Here is a 22,400-nt window from a genome sequence, read left to right as displayed (position 1 = left end):
TTATGTATGTATATCTTTATAGTAGTTCCATATCGACATTTATTTCATTGATGTTTTTACCGTTCGAAACTTTCTTTTCGATCATTTTAAAAGGAATAGTAGAAGAGACCTTAGTTTTACCCAGATAACCCGTTCTTTGTGTCTCCCCTACACCATATATCAAAAACACAATTAAATCGCAGGCAATTGTACGTTCCCCTATTCTGATACTTTGGCGATTCTGATAGCGCATCACGGCCGGTTGGCCATCCAAACGTGTGATTTACACTTACCGCGATTTACAGGGCGTACGCGCGTCGTGTATTACCCAATGATTCGTCGTTGGCCGTTTGCGTATTCGGCGTCGCACCCCTAAGCGGGCGCAGGCGCGAGTCTCGCGGCGCCTTCAATTTACCGAGCGACGTCCGTCAGTTGCGCTCCGACGCCGACGACGCTGTGATCGCTTCTCCTGTGCTTTGATACTTCTCCTTCATGTCTCGTCGATCACGTAACCATGTGACCGTCGCTCTCCTCGATATTCATTCGACCATGGATGATCCATAATAATCGAGCGTAACATCTCTTTGCTATATCATACATTTTAATGGCTTACAAAATCGAAAGTTTAATAGCTTAGGAGAAATGCAATCTTAAAAATGAAATAGTTGTTGGTAAAAGAGTTTGAAAAACTTTCGAGTCAAACACGTGGAAACGTTATATCGAACGATGATTTTGTGTATAGAAAAAATATGGATGATGTTTGTCGTCGTTTGCGAAAAAAGTCAACAGAACTTTTACACGCTTGCTGTCACGTGTATAACGTGAAACGGAAACAAGAAACGGAATAAAAGTGGTACGTTTTGCGCGTATGATTACGTCGGTGCGTGATGTTATTATGCGAGACAATGCGGTGGGGTGATGGATCGTGTGATCTGTTGCGATGCAAGTTTTTCGTTCTTTTGGTTCTCGTTGGCTGCAGCGATGGATACTTGAACATTTTTATCAGCCAGTCTCAGGTTATGAAACTGTTGGGTAAGTAGTCACCTATTTTTAATTTATACAGTTCGTTGAACGATCGGTTACTTTGAAAAGGCAAAGAAACAGCGGATAACGCTTCCTTTTATTTAAATTTCTCGTTGCATATTTACTTCGTACGCTTGCCATTGGGTTCCGCTTATTAGGTTATGACACGTGAAATACTCAATTTTATTCTATCTCTTCTTGAAATGTATTTTTTTTTTTTTCTTTTTTCCCAATAAATATTTTTCTCTTTGTAGATATATATTATCGTACATCATTTCAAAGCTGAGAAGCTTCTTTTTCGCGCAAGATTTTAATTATTTAACGTTTGGAATAAATCTTAACCGCCTTTAAACGAATATGTTATAATGTTCTTAAAACTTAAGATGTATGCTATATATCGCAACTACATGTCGCATTAACTTCATTATAATTTTCAATTGTTTTGTCGTTACGTTAGCTCGAAACCTAGCAACAATATATTTGAATGGTATACGTTTAAACTGCGTATTTTTATTCAAATAGATAGTTTTGAAAATATAATTTAAAAAGTACAGCCTCGGTAAAATATCGTTTTACCTAGCAATTATTATAGGAAGCACTATACTATGTAATTATTTTTTCATATTACGTTCTGCGCAATTTTGTGCAAGAGTTACATAAGAAACGAGTAAAGAAATATGCACATAGAAATATCTTATGCTGTAAGCGGAGGATGAAAAGTCCTCTCGAAAAGTTATTTTCTACAAATGTCCGGTTCTCTAATTAGAACTTTCAATTAAGACGAAAGTGAAACAGTGTCCCTCCTCGTTATGAAACGAATTTAAAAATACAAGAGGACTCGATGGTAGTTTGAAGAAATCTTGCGTTCGCGGCGGCCGTTAAAGGATCTCGTTACAATTGTAACGTTTTGTCATCGTCGAAATCGAAAGAAAGAGCGGAATGGACGAGGAGATGAGCGTGACAAATTAAATGCAAGCATTCTATCGACGTAGCGGCGACCGACCATATGGTCAAAAGAACCGCGAACTCTCAATTAACTTGCCATCAATGCTATGCTTCAGCAAAATCTATAGAGATAAACTAAAACTACATTCGCAATGGATGCGTATCGTGAACTTTTAATTAGAATCGTTGCACGACCGTTCGGTAACGAGTCACGACCGCGTATGATTATCGAATTAACGATAACATTGATGAACGATACTGAATTTAACAGTGCGCGAGTTTAACATCGCCTTAATCACATCGAATCCTCCTGGTCCGGCATTTTTAATGGAATGTCAAGCAGCGTCGGGAAAAATGTCATAAACTCGTTTATCGGAGGAAGCGTAATGAAAATTGTGTTACAATCGGCAGTGAAATAATCCTGTGTGAAAGACTGAATTGAAATTATGGAATTGGGTTCACCTTGCAGGGTTTTATCCTATGACTGTATCTTTTTAAAAAATAGTTTAGCCTAGATTATAATACATAGATGTGAAACATGTGATAATACTTTTGATATTTTCGCCGCAGATCTTAATTAAAATCGTGAAAAGTGAATGCAGATACGGAAACCTAATTTTTAATTCTAACGGATAATTATAAATACATTTTGATGATGTTCGTTACACGATTACCATTACGAAAGTGAAATCAATGCAACTGTAGAAGAAAGAAATATATCAATCGAGTTATTTCTTACCTCGATCGGATACTTTAATTTCTATTTAAAACAAACTATATTTTTATAACGCGAGAGACGGAATCTCGCGATCCAGAGGAAAGACGATAAAGTAATTTGTTAAAGTTATTTCGCGATCCTATTTATATGGGAAGAAAAATTTATTACGAAACGATCTAACGACGAGAATAAGATGGTTAAAACATTTCTTTCTAAATAATTTTCCGAAATTTAACTTTGTTCGTAGCAAATGATCGTTACGTAACGTTTCATCGTGACGTTTTTAAATTTCAAGCATTAAACTGCATTTGATTTAGAGAATTTATCGTTTCCTCATTTTTCTGCGGTAGTTTGATTTACGAGGCCGGTCGTAGAACATACGTTCGGGCCATTTTCCTTCAATTTAAGACCATTCCAAACCGCGTTTCCCACGCTTTCTTCGAAGTGCAGCTAAATCACACTAGGAGTCGGTGAGCTGCGTGGAATACACGGTGGGATCTGCTGTAGGAGGCGTTCGTTTTTGATGGTCAGCTACGCACACACAGCAGAGACTTGTGTACCGTGCCGTACGTACTTAGTCTCTATTCCATTCGATATCACTTTACGGTTCCATGATTCATACGCCTCTATCTGGCTGAACGTAGCGAGCCTATGTACACACAGCTTGGACGCGTCACTTTTCTACTAGCGGAAAAGAGGAAAAAGTGGAATAGCTGTATTTACGAGCGAGCAGTCGCTCGTGACTCTTCGAAAATCGAGCCAATCCCAGTGTCGCGTCGCGTCGCGTCGCGTCGCTCAAAATGGCTTCATCGCTCATTTCTGGTGTCAATGGTCTTACGGTCGGATATCTGTGTGCTTTTCCACGGTTTTGCGTTAACACCGATACGTCGTTATCCAACGGTTAATAGAGGCAGTTGGATGTAGATCGGAAAGAATGCAACGAATTTGAGCGTGCCTGACTGATATCGTTGAGCCATACGCGATTGCGATAATACGATTAGATCTCTTAACGCGTTTACTGTCTTTATACACGGTTCGTTTGCATTCGTTACATTCCACTGAAATGGATGTCAGATTTACCATCTCGATAAACTGAAAACAAGTCAGATATTCGCTAAAGCAAGATATAATTTGTTTTATAGCTTATTCTAACGCGGTAAATAGTATGCTCGTGTTTTCGAAATAAATTTGCTATCCGGTATCAGGTAAATTATACAAAATTGCTCCCAAGTTCTTCGGGTTCTTTCGTATTTAAGTTTTGAATTAAACGTTATTGTTGCTGAAATATAGTCGTTTTGCAGAAAGTCCGTATCACGTTGTCGAAAATCACGAAAATCACGAAAATAACCGAGGCAAGAGAAACTGTTATTTCATCCTTCGTAGTTATAAAATTTGTCGACCCTGGCCAAGTCTTCGTTTCCTCGAAAGAATTTCTCTTGAAAGAAAAAAAGGAAAGTCACCTCTTACTTGACGATCTACGACGTTGAACGTCTCAAGTTGTTGGAAGCTAGGTTGGCATCGACCAAGGTATTCAGGTGTCGCAAATACTTGGCTCAAACTTATCAGTCGTCGGCTCGACAAAAGTACGCCCGCGCCACAGCTTCTACGGAGCATAAAACCGTGGGCTGTCACCTTGAAAAATGTCTGATACGGGACGATGCAACTTTAAACCGTTAGTCTTCGTCGGCCGGTTAGCCGTGGTGCAAGGATCTCGAAACATCGGCGAACGAAACGACGTGTAACCATGGTGCCGCTACGTCGTCGGAAAGAATGGTGGCTTTAGAGTCGATTTCTCAGCCAGCTAAGCACCCGTGGAACCTAACGGACGACGTAATCCTCGTCAGATCTTGGATCCTTCCGGCCCTCGTCCCCTCTTCCACTTGACCTCCGTAAACCTGCAAGCTGCGGAGAGAAGAAAGAGAAAGGGTTGATCGCGTCGTGCGAGTTGCGACCCACCGGGGGCGCGTTTAGTCGTCCGAGCTCTCGAAAGTCACTTAACTTAGATTGCACGAACGAAATGACTTTAGTTTCCCCGGAAAACTTCGTTTCGCTGGCGGAGCATTGCTCGAAAGCACCGAAAAAAGGAGGTAAAAGGGAAGACGAGCAAGAATGCGCGGTGACAGAGAGCGAAAGGTAACTGGAGAGAGAGAGAGGACGGCGAAGTAGTAGCATCGACGAACAAAGCGCAAGCGGAAGAGAGACAGACGTACGCAGACAGAAGATTCGCTCTAGCCTGAAGCAGACAGCCCTGCTCGAGCACGGAAATACAAGTACATCATTGGCTGACGCCTCTCATCGTGCGAACTCGGCACGTATTCCGGAGAAAGTTTCAAACATTTATACAGGGTACGCCTGCCGTTCGATGGAGGACTCGCAGCGTACTGTGGTTATACAGATGAAGCACAAGGACTATCGCGAAGCTACTCTGCGTTTCAGCCAAGCTAGTTAGAGAATCGAAAAAGTAAGTTTTCAACTGTGAAACGGGCACAAGCGTGGAAACGCCACCGAATTGAAAGTTACTCGCCGGATGTTCCGTGTTAAACAGATACGTTATTACAAGTATTTCACAATTATTTTAAGGTGAACGAAACTGAACGAAATTTTAAGGTGAATTGAACTACGGCGATGAAACGAGATCTTTGCTACTTAAGAACGCGGAGATTCTACATTTTTTTTTTATTATACTTTTTAAATATTTTCAGGTAAAATTATAATATTGCAGAAGCAGCGAAATATTTTTTAAATATTTTGAAACTTAATACACAAATTTAATATACAGATCTTGTTCATAGTCGAACCGATGCTTCGTTATAGCCTTCGTAGTAGCCTTTGTAGTAGCTTTCGTAATAGCCTTTCAAATTACGCATGTTTTACGTGTTTTAAATTATACGCGTTTCCATCTATGCATTTGTAATTTCTAACAATTTCTTATTTATTAACAAGATACCTAATGTTTTCTGGACAAGAAGTTTCTGGTGTCGTTACAAAAAAGAACGCGCTGCCGTTTCCACGATTCGAAAATTATTCAAACTTTTCTCATCTAAACTACATTGTAATGAACGAAGTTGAAATCTATCAGTGCCAAACCCAGCGAATACGGGGGACGGGAAATTATGTTCCCCTGCGATTCCAATATCTTTTTTTGCATTACTATCGCTGCATATAGTACCATGTTATCACAGATATATAGGTAGGGTATTTTTCCGATTCATTGGGAATACCTGCTTTATTTTTCATCGATGGAGATGAAATTTGCATTTATCGCTACTCGAAACAAATAGATAACCTTTAAACGTGTGGCTTCCCAACTAATATAATAAAGCAATAACGTAGTAAGTGAAATACTTTGTAACAATTGCTATAGAAATGTCTTAAACTTTAGAAATGTCTTAAACATTAAACTTTTACGTGTTTTTTATAATATCGATCGATCGGATATCATATCGTTGACCGATAACTACATTTCATTTTCGATGAATAATAATATGCCTTTACAAACTGAAATTGCATTTACATATATACGTAATATGCTTTTACATACATACATAATATGCCTTTATGTGCATAGATTGTGTCATAAAATCTTTTCCATAATCGGGAATCGCCAAAAATACGTATTTTAATGAAAAACTATTTCCCCGTTCTTTGTCAATTAGATACTTTTGGCAGAAATGTTCGAAATAAAATTAATAAACTAACAAGTAATCGGTATTCTTGATCGGTAGTATTTCTAAAAGAAATTACACTATTTTAATACTTGTAATATTTGTAAAGAGAAATATTTTTTATCAACCTGATATAATGTTATATAACACAAATTGATACAACATTATTATAAATATTTATTTGAATTATTTTCTACACGAATATGTGCGAGTAAAATCGACGAGTAGTTGGAATTTCTCAAGTATCCGTTAACACGATCACCCGATTACTTTTTAATTAATAATAAAAACGAGTAATAACGCTTCTATCGGAAAAATTTCTTTTCTAAATTTTTGATTCCCATTTTAAACGTATGTACGTTCACATGTATGGATCACACATACGTTCGTTTATGCATTTAACAAATATTATTGCAAAAAAAGTCATATCGCGTATTGATTAAATATTTGACAATATACACATGCTCTTGAAATATCTTTTATGTTTGTAATTTCGTAAATATATATTACACATTAAAGTGTCAAACACTTCAACGCATTTCATCGGTTACCGATCGAATAAATATTTTTCAGCGATTAATCGAAACTGGACAAAAGGGATTCCTACGTATATGGTATATCGGGATGGATGGCGCACGCGGTTGAACGTCCACCGTGAAGATAAGCCAGTCGTGAATAAAAAATATTGCGCGTAGAGACGACGCAATAGCGAAATTTTATGGTCGCGTTTAAAATTCGTGGTCAAACAATTTTTAATTAAATCACCGACGTGGATTAAGCCGCCGCGAAGGTATATACCCGTTTATGTCGGACAGAAATATTTTCCCAAACGGTACAACCTCTGTGACGGTCGACTTGCGCGCGGCATTCAACCTTTTGGCAAATTATTCGCAGACTAAAGCTCGCTACGCGTCCGGAGAAACAGCCGGTCGAACACTTTCAAATTACCGGGTCCTGGAATTGATTTTTAATTTGCTCCCAGACACGGCGGTGCGTGCAGCGCAATCGGTTTCAGTGTGTTTGCTTCGTCTGGACCGCGAAACAAACCGACCGACAAACAGTCGGCAACGTGTTCATTCTCGTTGACTGTCGGGGCAAGCTCGTAAAACAACTCCCGTTGATATTTCGCTACGACCTCTGTCAGTGGAAACGACAAGGGGAAAATCACTTATCCCAGAAGAACGCGTTTGATGGAAAATCGTGCGACAGTTCTTACTCTCTGAAAATGTTCCGCAAACTCCTATACGCGAACATTGTTTGCGCAGACGCTTTTCCAAAGTCATTTTCTAATTTTAAAAGTGATTTTTTTTTTTGTGGAAATTAAGAAAATCAATTGTCTCATTGCATTATCTCAAATTGTTAAAAATAGAAGGAGAAGAAGAAGAAGAAGCAAGAGAAGCAAAAAAAAGTACATATTGTTTTGAAAAATAAGTTTGAATACGTGCTATTTCGTCTTGTTCCTTTCGTATGATTTTCCATTCGTGTCACACGTTCGGAATGTAGCAACGTGTTTCAAGAAACGTAGCGATTAAAATAAAATGTTACACCTTTTGTTCCTTCCATAGTATCTCTATTTCGATTATTTTAATGTTTTTATTCGAGAACGCGTGACTCTAGCTTAATGGTAAAACGTAAGTTGTTTTTTTTCTGGTGTATCGTCAGATTTGGAACAAAATTGAACGGTCTGGAATCGTTCGATATTTTGGCCTCTCTTACTATCAAATATTATTAACTATGTGAGGCATACCGTGTCAATTTTATAACGAATCGATCAACTTTCTGTATAATGTACACGTAATTTCGCTGCTATTCCAAACTCGGCAAGTTTAACCCCTTTGAACAGTAGACGGAACGTTAAATGGAAAGCCACCTATGATGTCGCTTTCTATACAAGTGACTGATTTATACAGTAGTGGTCAAGAAATATTAAGGCACTCCTGAATAAGTTAACATCGCTATATAATCGTAACGTCCATTTAATTAAAGTAAACATAAAACACAAAGAACTTTTTCCTCAAAGATCCAACTTTTACCTTTTCAATTGTTCATACAGTTGTAAATCATCTACGCGTAACTTACACTTGCCATTGATGTCGCTTTTGGTATCGAAAGATTTAAACAACATACAAAATCTTTGTGCCACGTGGAAACTGTGACTCTGATTAAACGAAAAATTGAATGGAAGCCTTTTCTCCTGCACAAAGCTCGATGAAAACTTGTATAAAAATCTGTGGAAAATTAGTATAAAAAAAGAATGGAAGATTGAGTAAATCCACATTTTTTATTAACGCTGGACATGCGGAAAACGCAAAGTCCATATGAAATATGCCGCTTGATGGCAAGGGATTAAAAATTCAATCGCGAAACAAGGTGGAAATTAATACAGCTTTTATACTCGTTTTATTTTCCCATATTTCATTTGTTTATGTTAAACGTATTTGTGTTCTGTTACAGCATTAAAGGGGTAAATGATAAAAAAGTTCGTTATGGCAAAAGTTTGTCAAATCGTTTGCATATGTGGTCGATTTTGAATTTCTCCGACAAGCATTAAACTATCTCATCTAGTATTTTGAGTACAAGTATTTGGAAAAATGCTCAGAGTATTCTGATCGATAGTTCCGTATAAGGTTCTTGAGGTTTAATATTCGCAACGTTTAAGGCGACAGAATCTCGAGCTGTTCGTCGTTTCCAAAATTTTTGTCCCGAGTTTATGCGCCGAACAATTCTTTGAAATCCAGTAACTTGATTTTCACTCGCTAAAATCATTTTTACGATTTTCACCATCGTGAAACCTACCTTTACCTACCTTTACCTAAATTCAGGACGTCCTTATTAGAAATTACATAAGAACAGAATCTCACTGCTTACTCTAACAACTTACTGTTAACAGGTAAATTGTAATTTTATCAGGCAATCTGTAAAGAGAATATATATGGACGTTTGACTAACGTTTGTCGCGTATTTACCGCAACAGTTGAGAATAGACTAAGAACAAACTACTAATATTTCTATATGGCATCTGTGCCATGTTTAGTCGCATGGTTTTCACGTAGAAGTGACCAACGATAGACGATATACTCGATTTCAGGAGCAATTACCTTTTTGCGTCGCCCCCGCGATGTCTTCCAACGTCCATTTTGTTCGCCGTGATCGAGATAAATGTCGATCGATGGAGTTTGAGAGAAGAACTGAACACGAGGCTGTCCGTACACCTATCGTTCCTGAACGATACTAGACGAACGATAGACTTAGGAATTCGATTCTCAATCGACGACGTAGATGTGTCGGAGGAATGATTAATCATTCGGTGTGTTACAAAAATATTGGTAAAAAGCGTTGCTCGTCGGTGGATGAGTGGGTGCAGGGAGGTGGATAGAAGCGCGACGTTTCGGCCCTATCAATTTCCACGAGTACACAGGGCTGCAAGGAACGTTAGCCAAATTGCAGCAGTTTGCCGACGGGTAGATCCGGCCAGACGATAACGTAAACCGCCATGGTTTATGGCTGAGCGATCTGCCGTGTCTCGTGTTTGTGCACACGCACGGTTGAATGCGTGCGAATACGCGTTTGTACCTGTAGATTCACATATTCCGTCGATATGTGCATAAATACAGGACATACGTAGACACAAGTGCAAATACATTACGTATTGATACAGCCGCTAGCTCGGTGGAACCGCGCGATTGATACGCGTACACACGGGATACGTTGTCTTAAATAAGCTACGAGGAAACTGGAGGTAAAGATTTACAGTTTATCCCGAGCACTGGCGGTCGTCTAGGAATCATGACCGATATCTCGTCGACTTGCTTTTTCCATCAAATTTTATCGTTATCGTTACTAAATATATTGTACATTGGCACCTTGTTTTCGTATTATCGTACACTGTATGTAGTATAATAAACGAAAATATTTCAGTATCTATTTATATGGATATTATATTACGCGTGTATGATAGTTAGTAATTGACTGAAAATAAAGCGAAGAACATGTAATTTCCTCACTTCCGGTAATTCGTTTCGATTGTCAAACAACTACTTAGGAGAAATAATTTAATCCTATTAAGTTCAATCATATTAATGTAGTTATTTATTACCGTTATTCAATCACAATTATATCGGATTTAATCTACGATATTGTCACGTTTACATGCATTCGAAATAATTCGTGTAATAATACCAGATTTCTAATTAATTGTCTGTCGTAAAGTGCCATCCCATTAAACATAATATGTACAATTAAGTACAAATATTCTCTGACAGTACCAGCATAAAAATGGAATCTTTGTTGGAGAAAATAAAATTTCATGGAGTCTGTGTTAATAGTAGGTTCCCGCATTATTATTGTTTATTACGTTAAGAGCCCGATCAATTTACGTAAAATTATGTATAAAATTTTAAATCGAATAGTTTATTGTAATTATAGCTTATAGCTATAAGGAGCAAAGAAACAGCGTTGATATTTAAGCCGTTAAAGGAATAATAAAAATTCAAAGTATTCGGAATGAATGACACGAAATAACTGATTTCCGGTAATTCACTGTGAGCGATACACGAATATAGGAGAAAAAATTACGGGTACCGAGAGTTTATTCTTGCAGTGAAATAATCGATCGATAATACAGTTTATCGACGGTATTCGATGGAATTCGTCGAAAGTTAGATTCAACTGGATACAATTTGAAATCGCTTAAATAGTACGTTAATTATAATTAATTATTTAAGAACATAAGTATGAATCGAAAGGTACCTGACTTGGAACGTAAAATATCTTATAAGTCGTTTATTTCTGTTTTACTCGTTTGATATTTTTCTTCAACCTACGTTAGCCAATTTACGTTGATATTGTATTCGTATTTGCACGTTTGAAAGTACTACATGGCGAATAAGCAATTCAAAGTATAGTTACATCGCGAATCCACTACTCTATATAAAAGAATAGCTATGCATAAAGATACGTAGACTGCAAATATCGAACAGCTGCTCGCAGCGGTCACCAGATGCGGCAAGTAAGTATCGACGACCAAGATACCGTTAAGTAGTCATCGAAGCGTTCGAGTTTTCCCAATGCAGATAGATAGAGGCAAGGTTACGCTAATTATCCGTTTCCTTTGGTACGTTCGTTTCGTTTAGGAATTACTTAACCAGTAAAACGTAATAATTAATCTCCATCTATTAAACGTTGTATCCGATAGAATCAGTTTGTGCGTTTCGTTACGTAACGCATTTCCAGACAGTCAATTTTCAGTCCAACTATTCTATCACCATACGCTACCATCTTCATCCATCCGTTGGTATTCTATTATAAAGCACGTTTTAGAATATATATTTAGAAAAATATCGTACTTTACGCGATAAAATACTAGATCTGTATGGCCATAAGAATTGATATTTTACAAATATTTTACATCCGTAGTATGAAAAAGTAATTTCTTTGAAATTGCTGGCATCGATCGTAGAACTTGAAATCGTTAACTCGAATCTCTAACTTTGATTCGTCCTTTTTGAGATTTATACGAACACCATTGACAAGCATTGTTATGATTTTGCAGCCGATAGAGAATAATTCGTAGAAAGAAGAAAATATTTTGCAACAATGTACCGATTTTACCGGCGAGCGTTATTTCACTATTGTCTTACACTGTCGGACGCGGAATGGGAAGAATTAATTTGACAGCGCAACGTCGTTCTTTATCTCGTCGTTCTTCAACGAATTTCATCGCGTGATGTACTCGCGCTGTAAATAACGCGATAGAACGCGCGTAGCTCGGTCGAAACGTTCGTTTTCTCCATTGGTCCGCAAGAGCGAAGAAAACGGCGTACAAAACCGAACAATGAAAAAAGAAAGTTGAAATTGTGCCGATATGAATGGAGGGATAGGCGGATTTTCAGGTATATAATGGCTGGCAAGGAGGCTGGATTTCATGAAATATACGGTGATCGATGGGCAACGAACGTGACGAAGCTTCCTCCGCGCTGTCCACTTGACGCTGAATGCAGTGGTTGCGCGTGTAAGAGGATGCGTCGCGATTAATACGTCGACCGGCAAGTATGCAGGTGATTTGCAATCCAATCGACGAACGTCGGCCATCGGCCGCCATCGGGCTGGTTTACATGGGAAATTTATATACGGACAAACACGAACGCGTTGGCGATACACGAGCTTCCATATCCGTGATTCCGTACATATTTACACGTGTCTCGCATCGACGAGCGCGCGTGATTTACGCAAACACTCGCGAGAACGGAAGACGCGTCAAAATTTATTCTCCCCTCGGATCATCGATCCGTCGATGAAACGAGTTAAGCCTCGCGATCGCCTATTTGCACGGCAAATTAATATATGTTCATCAGCCGTTTCTCTGTTTGCCGGGACAATTTCGTTGCCCGGAGTACGGACGGGTTATGTTTGTGAAGTGCAGTCGTTTCACCTCGCTACCAACCCTGCCCATCGCCACGCCCCACCTCACCGCGCGGTGCCATCCAGTTCCGCATGGTTTCGGGAATATCGCGCGGAGATGCGCGAACACCAGAATGATATAAATCTCGGCGAATATAAACTATATCGATGTCGACACGAGCAAACACGAGAATTATCCAAGTTATTTTAATCGTTCAAAATTTTATTCTCCCTCGAAGCACGTAGATATATCGGGGAATTCACGGTGGACGCGTCTAGCCGACGCGTTTGTGTGGAAAAATACGATTTATCTGATTCGCAGAGGCATTCCAATCCAGCTAACTGTTCGCATTACTCTTGAGTAGTTGCATCGTTCCCGTTCGAATACATTAGGAACCGGAGGATCAATAAACCCCCTAATGGCGAGGAAAATGGTATTAGGGATTTTCCTTTAATCCGCAAGCCTGACCTCGTCGCTGTTAAAATGTCTAGCTAACAGCGCATAGTTTTCTCCTAATAGCCTGAAATACTTTCCTTAATTGTTTCATCCGATACCGTTAATTTCGCATATTGTATCAATTATAATTATAATTGTACATAGCGAGACATTTCCTACGCTTACCCGATTGTATCTATTATATCTTATATAATATATCTTATATCTTATATATTTGATTTCAAATTTTCGACATTAATATCCTACTATAATACATATTATTCGCGATCGAATAACATCAAGCTTACTCGACATTTTTAGGACCATCGATCGAACCGAGGTGCCGTCGGTTTTCACGTGACATATGGTACGTGCCAAATGCATGGTGCACGAATAACGTCCATAGTGGTTTAGCACGTTTGCACATAAATATGTAGGTATGTGCGTATTAGCGATATAGCAGTGAGAAAATAAAAGGGAAAGGCAGGCAGATTTAGATAAATTTAAGCGTATAGCGAAAAGGGATTATGAAAATTGCTATCGCGGAACGCTCTAGTATCTTAGAACGATACATCGATACAAGATTATCAAAGAAATTCTGTTGGCTTTAGGTAATAAAACGATGGAAATCCGATGAATCACAAACACCGTCAACGACCGATCATCGTGAAAATTTCAAATCTAGAAAGATGCTTCTAATATCGTCGTTTGTCTCCCATGTATCTGCATATTTTCCATTTAATCCTACAACTTTTTCCCATCTATCTCTTATTAACTGATTAACAGACTAATCCGTTTAATTATCGAACTAATTAATCGTCGCAGCTTTGGCAATTAAGTTCGCCAGTGTTTAGATTCAATTTAACCTGTTTGTCGTGTTCCTCGTTTGTAAGCATTCGGCCATTTAATTACAGTTGATAATTTACTTTCAGAAATTTACTTCGACATTGCATAAACTGTTTGTTTCTACGGTATCGTAAGATGTACTATGCGGATCACAAGTATTGGACCACCTACTCGCTATACTTATCGGAGACCTAACAAATTTTACTTTATTTGGTAATATGTACTTCGCATTATAGGACAGATACGAAGCAAATGGAACGACGGACATATAACGAAACAACTAGAAAATGAAAGCAGTGAAATGCATTTAATTTATACTAAATATCAGAAGATATGCTGATATCTTTATACTTATTGTCGGCAGTGTATATCGTCGACTAATTTTATGTAGAAAATAATGATAATAGCGATGCGTGAGATAGTATTAACAAGGCGATAGGCAACCACCGATATTGCATCGATACGACGTGTGCTAATATCGATACATGTATCGTTAAGTATATGTATGTACATATTGCAATTATGATTGGATATCCTTTGTGTATCTAATGCAGATTGGCTACAATATAGCACATTTGTGCAACGTGGCTTTGTACGAGTGTACGAAGTACACGCGTGTGTGAAACGTCTTGAATAGGATTTGCAGTTAGGATTGAAATCTATTTCCATGTCATAGATAGTACTTCTCCTATTTGTATACGATACGTACGCGTATACATCTACGGCATAGATTTACCTATTTCAGATATAATAATTTTCATAAAATACGTTGTTATATTCGATTAAAATCAAAAGAAATTTGATATGGGAAGAAAATGATTTTAATGGTTTTAAAGAAAGTAATAATTCCTAACAAATTTGTCGATTTAACCTATTTTCCGTAAGTATCCTATGATATCTATGTAAGGACTCGTGTGTATATCTTACATATTAACTTGTTTACTTTTATACGCTACTGTTCTCTGTCATTGCATCGTTACATTTTATTAAAGTTATTAAAATGGAAAAAAGTTTGAAATCATTGTGTGACAAACTACTCGAAGCTTACTCCGAGAACTTACTTTTCTACGATAAGAACGAAATCAAAAATGTATAAAAACGAAGCTTTGCCGGTATTAAAAATTCTGCAAAGTATTCAATCGAGAGAAGAGAGTAATATCTACGCAGAGCATAAAATATTTTCCGTTATTCATCGATCTCTGTAATAATAACGGGAGGAAACTGTAAATGCTTCTCGTGCCAGTCGTAAACGCAGTGGTAAGTAAAAAATACCGGTTAAAAAAAGGATGCGTTGTGCCGAGCAAATAGCGTTCGTTCCCATTCATGACATTTCGACGCGCGCAATTTTTAGCCGGAACATTTTTTCACGCAACGTTACGTTTGCTCGGTCGCGTACGTGAAGTATTTCAACGTGCACGATGCAAACTAGCGCGCCTATACAAATGGAGCGACGAAGTACTCTCGTTGGTAAAATATTAGACTTGCCGCGCTCGCAAAGTGGTCGAGCTATAATGCTCGTACAAACAAGGACGGTGGGCCTGGAGGATAATGACGCGATGACAGGGAAATGTCGTGTTTCGAAGAAGAACCGTGCGTTTCCTGGGACGAATGGAAATCAGAATGCGTAGAAAATCGTCGGATGGCCATGCGGCGTGCGCCTGCGCATATTGCAAAACGGTCGTACCTGTCGAACTCTATCATCGCATAAAATCGGCCTGCAGGCGTAATACCCGTTCCGCTGCATCCAATGGAAATTGCTCGTGATCCTCCGACACTTTTTATGTTTCCACTCCTCTGCGCTCGCGCTCGTTCGTTCTGGCTTTTTTCTTCACCGCCGTTGTCTTTTTCTGCCGTTTCGCGAGAATCTTCCGTCTAATACCATGTACTTTATCGTTTTCAGCTGAGCTACTACCGATGTAGCTGGTCCACTAAAAAATTCATTAGGTGGATAACGCGCCCGTTTTACTTCTTATTTCACTCCGGTGATTCCGGTAGCGCCGGTGATTCTCGTAGAACAAATGAACATTTGATAGTCCATTAAATTGCATCGTTTAACGATGCTGTCATCTGTTAAAAATAATTCTGGTTTTTATAAACAAAGTATATCGTCGTCTTTGAAACGATACCAATCGTTTAACCTTTTTAACTCTGTAATAAAACGATCAAAAATTTAGAATGTAGCATTTTGAAAATAATTACCTCTTTACCCAGCCGTTTGCTCTACATCTTTCATATCAGATACAAATGATACATACGTAACGATTGCGTCATTTAATTGCTCGTTCGAGTATCTCTAAGGGTATACCGTTAAAGAGTTAACCGTTCTCTATCGATAATTGTCTATTCTCTGTATATCTGACGCATATTGACTCGCTAATTGTACATATTACTGTATCGATGCAATATTATTGGATTTCGAATCGTTGTAGCCGACTAGTTTCTAACGTACGTACGACAGTACGTGCGGCGGTGTTGACCAAGGATACAAAAATATTGTTTCACTGACATTAGTGTAGTTTTTGTTACTAGTTTTGCTAGAGTACGAAGGAATTAGTAGAAGCAATAGCGAACGAGCACTTCATCCTTGTATTCGTGACTGTTTTCCGAGTTATATCGGAAACAAAATAACAAGTGACACGCTGTATTAAAAATCAAATTTCTCATACATATCACATTAATAACTCGTAACTCGGGTTATTAATACAAATTTCCTTATTATTATTATTATTATTATTTATAATATTATTTATAACGCAACGTTATAAATTTTGATATTTTGGTATTTTGTTAATAACATTTTTGGTAGAATTTCGCGGTATAATTGCGTTAAAAGAGATTGAAAATTTATTACAGTTTCTCTGGTAGGTACCTAATAAATACTGTCATTAGTTGTGCGAAGCAACGATGCGATGAATATACGCGTTGATACACCATACCATGTCGAATGCAATTTAAAACGAACGGCGCGGGTGTTAATTATAATTTCTGGCAACTCGATGACTTTCTATAAATCGCCAGTTTGAAACAGGCCTGTGTAGCGGATTTTTGCTGATCGAAAATGCATCGTGGAAAAGCTCGACACGTCTGGGAAAATAAATAATTGAGCGCTTCGAATGAATATTCAATAGGCGACTCGTATTTATCGTTTATCGCTGACACGCGGATCGTCCACGATATCGATTTTCTGTATCGGTTACGATAATCGATAATCTGTGATCGAGATACTAGAGCTACTACGAGATATTAGAATTGTTATTTATTAGAAGTTAACGTTAGGCTTGTGAATTTCCATTACGTACATAGGTAGTACGCGATACTCACAAAAGTGGGAAATTGTATGCGGCGAAGGTATTCGCGCGTGGATTGGGCAGATGTATCGATAAGCGAGCAGGGTGTTACCGTGCGATAAATCCGGCGTCAAGAGTCAGAGATACGGAATAGAAGGGAATCGTCGAGAGAATCGTAGAAGTGGTAGGTGCATCGCCGGCTGCAGTTGGCAGGATAACGGTGTAGGAAGAGGGGAAGGAAAGCGAGAAGTTCTTGACGTCTGCGCGAGGATCCTTTCGACGCAAATCCAATTCGACAAGCCTCGTACGTAACCTGCAACGCGTCGTCAAGGAAATAAATCCAGTGACGAGTGTCTGAAGCAGGATTCCGCTTAGAACAGCCGGGAACTTGCCGAGACTTATGAGAAAGCATCTATCGTCATTAATGCAGAAAGCACAAAGGAAGGGAAACGTTCGATTTGCTGCCATGGAGAAATTGACGAAAGTTTATTCTCCGCTTGGTTATGTCTAAGATTTGTAGCTATTGTTAGAGTTTTGTACAAGGGGATACGGTGCAAGTCACGTTCCGAGGGTAAATCAAGCCGAACAACATATTCCAAACGAACGATCGTAAATTTACGTTAAGGGGAGAGTAACGATTGAATTTGCGATAAAATATCAGAGGCATCGAGAGCGAAGGTGGATTAACCGAATAATTCGTTATCTAAAATAAATATAAATATAAAATATTCGGTACAACCGAATTCCGATTTAGAAAAAAATTGATTACTCCGCTTTTGTACGATTGTACGATGATTTTGTATTTTTCACGATGTGTGTAATACGATTTATCGCAGCGAATCGATGCGATAAACTCACATTCGGAAAGGATATGCTGCGATCCATTTTTGTTCTCGATACTTTGTTTAATTCGTGGTACAAGATTTTGTTTGTCGATCGATCACTGTACGAGCATATTTTTAGAGCACGAGCTTTCAGAGCAAAACAGATTTAACAAATATAACAAATATATTTGACAACTTGGACATAAAATATTTCGTTTACGAATGCATTATTTTACTTTCTACTTGATGCTCGATAGAAACGGAAAGATAAAGCAAAGATGTTTCGAAGGGAACTACTCGAGTCTTGAACTTTATAAAAGCTGTAGACGTTACGATGTTACTTGGATAATGCGAGACGCATCTCTACGTACGTACAAACGACGCAACGTATTATAACTTACAATTAAGCTATGCGAAAAGCATAAAAAAACGTGGCTGGAAAACTTGCAAGTATCTACCTGCATACCTCTATAGAGGATAATTTTAGCAACTAGGTCAGACTATATAAAGTTTTGTACTTTTGACCAAGTTCTGCTACGTTATGACATAAGGTGTATCCGCGTACTTGCAAAGCACAATTAAAATCAATATGACTTCCTTTACGTAAATTTATTCTTCTAGATTGCTTTCTAAATGGAACGTATAAAACGATATGTATTTCTTCTAACGTTTCAAAGTCAGGTTTCCTAGTTCGACGTAATTTCTTAAATACGACTTATAAAATAAATATTTTATCGAATTTTGAATCACGCAAAACTGTACGATCAATTTATGATGAAACGTTAGTTCAAAGTGCACGACCATCTATGGTAAATTTGTCGTAAGATATTCGAAAATGTAGACGCGTGGACGTCGCAAGAACGACGGCTGTAATTTTCAAGTGGTATTTCGTTCCGTAAATTCTGCGGTAATATCCAACGTATATCTAATTATACCGTTACATACCGTGTACGGTAACTTATTTCCATTGTTCCCACAATTATGTAAATTTGTCGTGTTTCTACTAAAAATAATATTACTTTGTTTTTGAAGTTAGCTTAAACACCGGGAAAACCGTACTACTTACGGGATAGCTCGAAAAATTTAAAAGTATAAATTTTTATACCCGGATAAATGTACTTTCTTCATTTCGCTAGTAGATAATCCCTTTTTTATCTAACCCTTTTTTAAACCACCCTATATAGCGGAAAGAGAAATAATATTTCGATTTACAGAGTTAGCGACAACGAAAATGCCGCGCAATTCCGTTTTTGTCGACGATTTAACTTTCTCGGCAGAAGAAAGTTCCGATTTCGTTGTTTCCGCATCCCTCCGATTCAGGCGAAAAGAAATTGTTCCAGCAGTATTCGTCAATTAAAAATTCCGACTGGCTGCCGAGCTTCCCTAATTATCGCCGGTGCCACGAACGGTACGATGGGTTCCTCGATCAGCGACGGTTAATTAAGAAACCGTGGTGATCATCGACGAGTTTCGAGAACGAAGCGAACCGTCTGAAAAAGGAAGCTTTTGTACGGACGCTTACCGCTGCCTCGTTGTTTTTTTTATCCATCGACCATCAACTTTCTTTGTACCATTTTCCCCGTTTCCCTTTTACTTTCTTTTTCCACGTGAATCGGTAAGAGTAGGAAGGTAAAAGAAGAGGCAAAGATGGTTTCGCTAAAGCCGCTCTCTGTCCGTTGCCTATTGACGGCTATTTCCTCCAGCTAAATTGATAATTGTTCTCGCTGTTTCCTTCGTACTTCACCCTCGCGCTTTATTTGTTTGGTTTTGCAACGCGCATCCTTTCGTATGTTATTTCGCGTTAACCAAGGATGATATCTTGTACCGTTTCTAATATCGTTCTATCCGAACAAAGGATGATAGAAATATCGGAACATCGTGGAGGTTATCGAGTCGTGGATAGGATATATCTGCAATGGACGCGTTCACCGAGTATCGTCGTTTAACCCTGCTACGTCTTTCAAGTAGCGGAATATTTTTTAAAATAACGAAATATAAAATAAAAAAGTTGACCTATAAATAATTCTGCCGTGAATTATAAATGTTTGTGATTTACTTTATATATATTATTACTTCTTACGCGATCGTTATCGAAGCTTATAAAATTTAGTTTAAAGCGTAAGCTGTAACATTTCCCGTAAATGTTTCGTCAAATGTCTGGTTATATGTAACTGTGCTGCCGTGTTCGATGCACGTTGGAACATGAAAGAGAACCGCGCGTTTGCTGACATTCGGTTTAGTTAGTTGAATATTACACGATCTTTCTTTCTTTCTTTCTTTCTTTCTTTGCGTAGTATGGAAAAATTGCGAGCACGAACCAAACTTTTACACCGTCTTGTACAATCACACGCGATTTTTCAACGCTTGAAGCGACGTAGTGCAGCACATTTGATCTAAATCCGGCTTAAAAATTCCACGTCGTTTTGCATTCGATGCTACACTATCGAAGAAAGCGTAAAACTGCCGAACAAAAGAATTGCGAGAAAAAGGTTCTAGTTTCGTTCCTCGCGAATGCTTTAATAGGCCGTGAATACGCGCGAGTGGAGATTTTAATACGCGAGTGAATCAACTCGGTGGAATTGATGTATCATCGCGTTGCAGGAAAATCCGAACGAACCACGGGCGACGATAATTGTCGCTAATTACGCTTCGTGTGTCACTTTTAAGCCGGCCGAGGACCACAATCGTGTTTTTCCCCTCCTTCGAATAACGAGGCTCGTTAACGCGTTCCTTCTAACCAGCCATCGGAGTTTCTGTTCATCCGGTTGTGCTTGGATCGATCTAGCATCGGTGTCGTCGCGTTGATTGTGTTTCACGACTTGCACTTACCGAAACCACTCGTATCTGGCCGGTGTTCGCTGGAAGAGCAATCGAATCGGTCGTCGAACGTTGCTTCTAAAGAGACGTTTAAACGAATTTCACTGTTTTCTTCGTTTCTCGTCGACGCGACGGTTCGACATAGTTATTTGAACAGGACAGCAGAGACCGGTTTAATGAATGTTTTCGTTGATGCTCGGGTACGTTGTATAGCCGACTCTTGAAAGCCAGCTACGTACGCTCCACGAGAATGAAGAAGAAGTGGTAACGATCGGAATTGGTGGTTGAGCATTTGATCGAAGGCTTTTTTATGCATTTGCTGTGTCTCGATTTTATACCGCTCTGACAGTCTCTCGGAGTGCTTTTACAGAGGATTAAATTAGAGAATTTTCTACAAAATTTCCGCTTGAAATTACAAATTGATTAAATTATTTTACAAAGGATAACTGTTCCATTTGTTCTTCAGCATTAACGCGATAAAGCACTCGAGCGTTTGATCGACTCACTGATTTTTAAAATAGAAAGAACGCACTGCGGCGAACTTTCACCTATGAACGCGCAACGTGATTTTCTTCGTCGATAGCCTTTAAAAGTAAAATACGTGTGCTGGATCGTGGTAAGTGAGAACGAACTTATCATTATAGTCTTATCTCGGTACATTTTATACGTAAACATATGCGCGTAGTTTCCATAGGGTACAGAAATTGCTATCGATACTTGCTTTCTGGTCATTTATTTCTTCGTATTCGTAAGTTGCGATACCTGTATAATCTGATAAAACAAAATGCCGCAGAATTGAATTAATGGAATTGAATTAATGGAAAAAATATATCTGTTGAAACCAATTTTTCTAGAATAATACGAAACATCTCATTATGAGAAAACTGATTCATCCTATATGTACTAGATAGTTCATTAAAAATCCAATAATGCCAGAAATACGTGATCCCTTTTAATTAAAGGTAATCTGTAAGCACAGTGATATATTCTGTATAACGAAGAGAATATATATCCGATGAGAATATATGCATCTACATATTGAACGAAATCCGCCATATACTCGGTCGTCGTCCGCGGTATTTGAAGTTGCATATCGTCAAAAATAGAATATCTTTTTACGATGAGCGCTAATTATAAAATTTAAGCAAAGAATTACAGGTATCCACGTATAGCGGGGTAGTTAGATTCCGAAGTACAGAACTAGTACAAAAAGTGCAGTTAGATCCCGAAAATTAATAAAAGTATATTATTCGTTTTTCATAACTAAGAGAAATATGGTTACTAGAATAATCGACAATTAATCAAAGGTATTACATGTTAATATTGCGTAATGTTTTCTCTTCATCGTTGCTAAACGCCATTACACGAGGTCGTTTTGTTTCCAGCAAAATGTTCTTGTCTCTCTACTATCGCTAATTTAGCTATGATCTCTACATAGTCTATTTACTTCTAGTTTACTTT

The 22,400-nt window shown here is 38.3% G+C and overlaps 1 protein-coding gene across 1 annotated transcript in view; it reads left to right on the top strand.

Annotated features, from left to right (window-relative positions):
- The first annotated feature begins 429 nt into the window (after positions 1–429).
- Positions 430–22,400, top strand: part of LOC139986527 (tyrosine-protein kinase Dnt) — a 106,440-nt gene continuing 84,469 nt past the window's right edge. The window contains exon 1 of the mRNA XM_072001931.1: positions 430–1,011. Within this exon, the coding sequence (XP_071858032.1) occupies positions 867–1,011 (145 nt within the window). The 5' untranslated portion in view covers positions 430–866. The remainder of the gene's footprint in view (positions 1,012–22,400) is intronic.

This window comes from Bombus fervidus, chromosome 4 (genome assembly GCF_041682495.2).
Source record: "Bombus fervidus isolate BK054 chromosome 4, iyBomFerv1, whole genome shotgun sequence".
Lineage (NCBI taxonomy): Eukaryota > Metazoa > Arthropoda > Insecta > Hymenoptera > Apidae > Bombus > Bombus fervidus.
The sequence above is the reverse complement of the archived record's forward strand: the minus strand, read 5'-3'. Positions and strand labels throughout refer to the sequence as shown.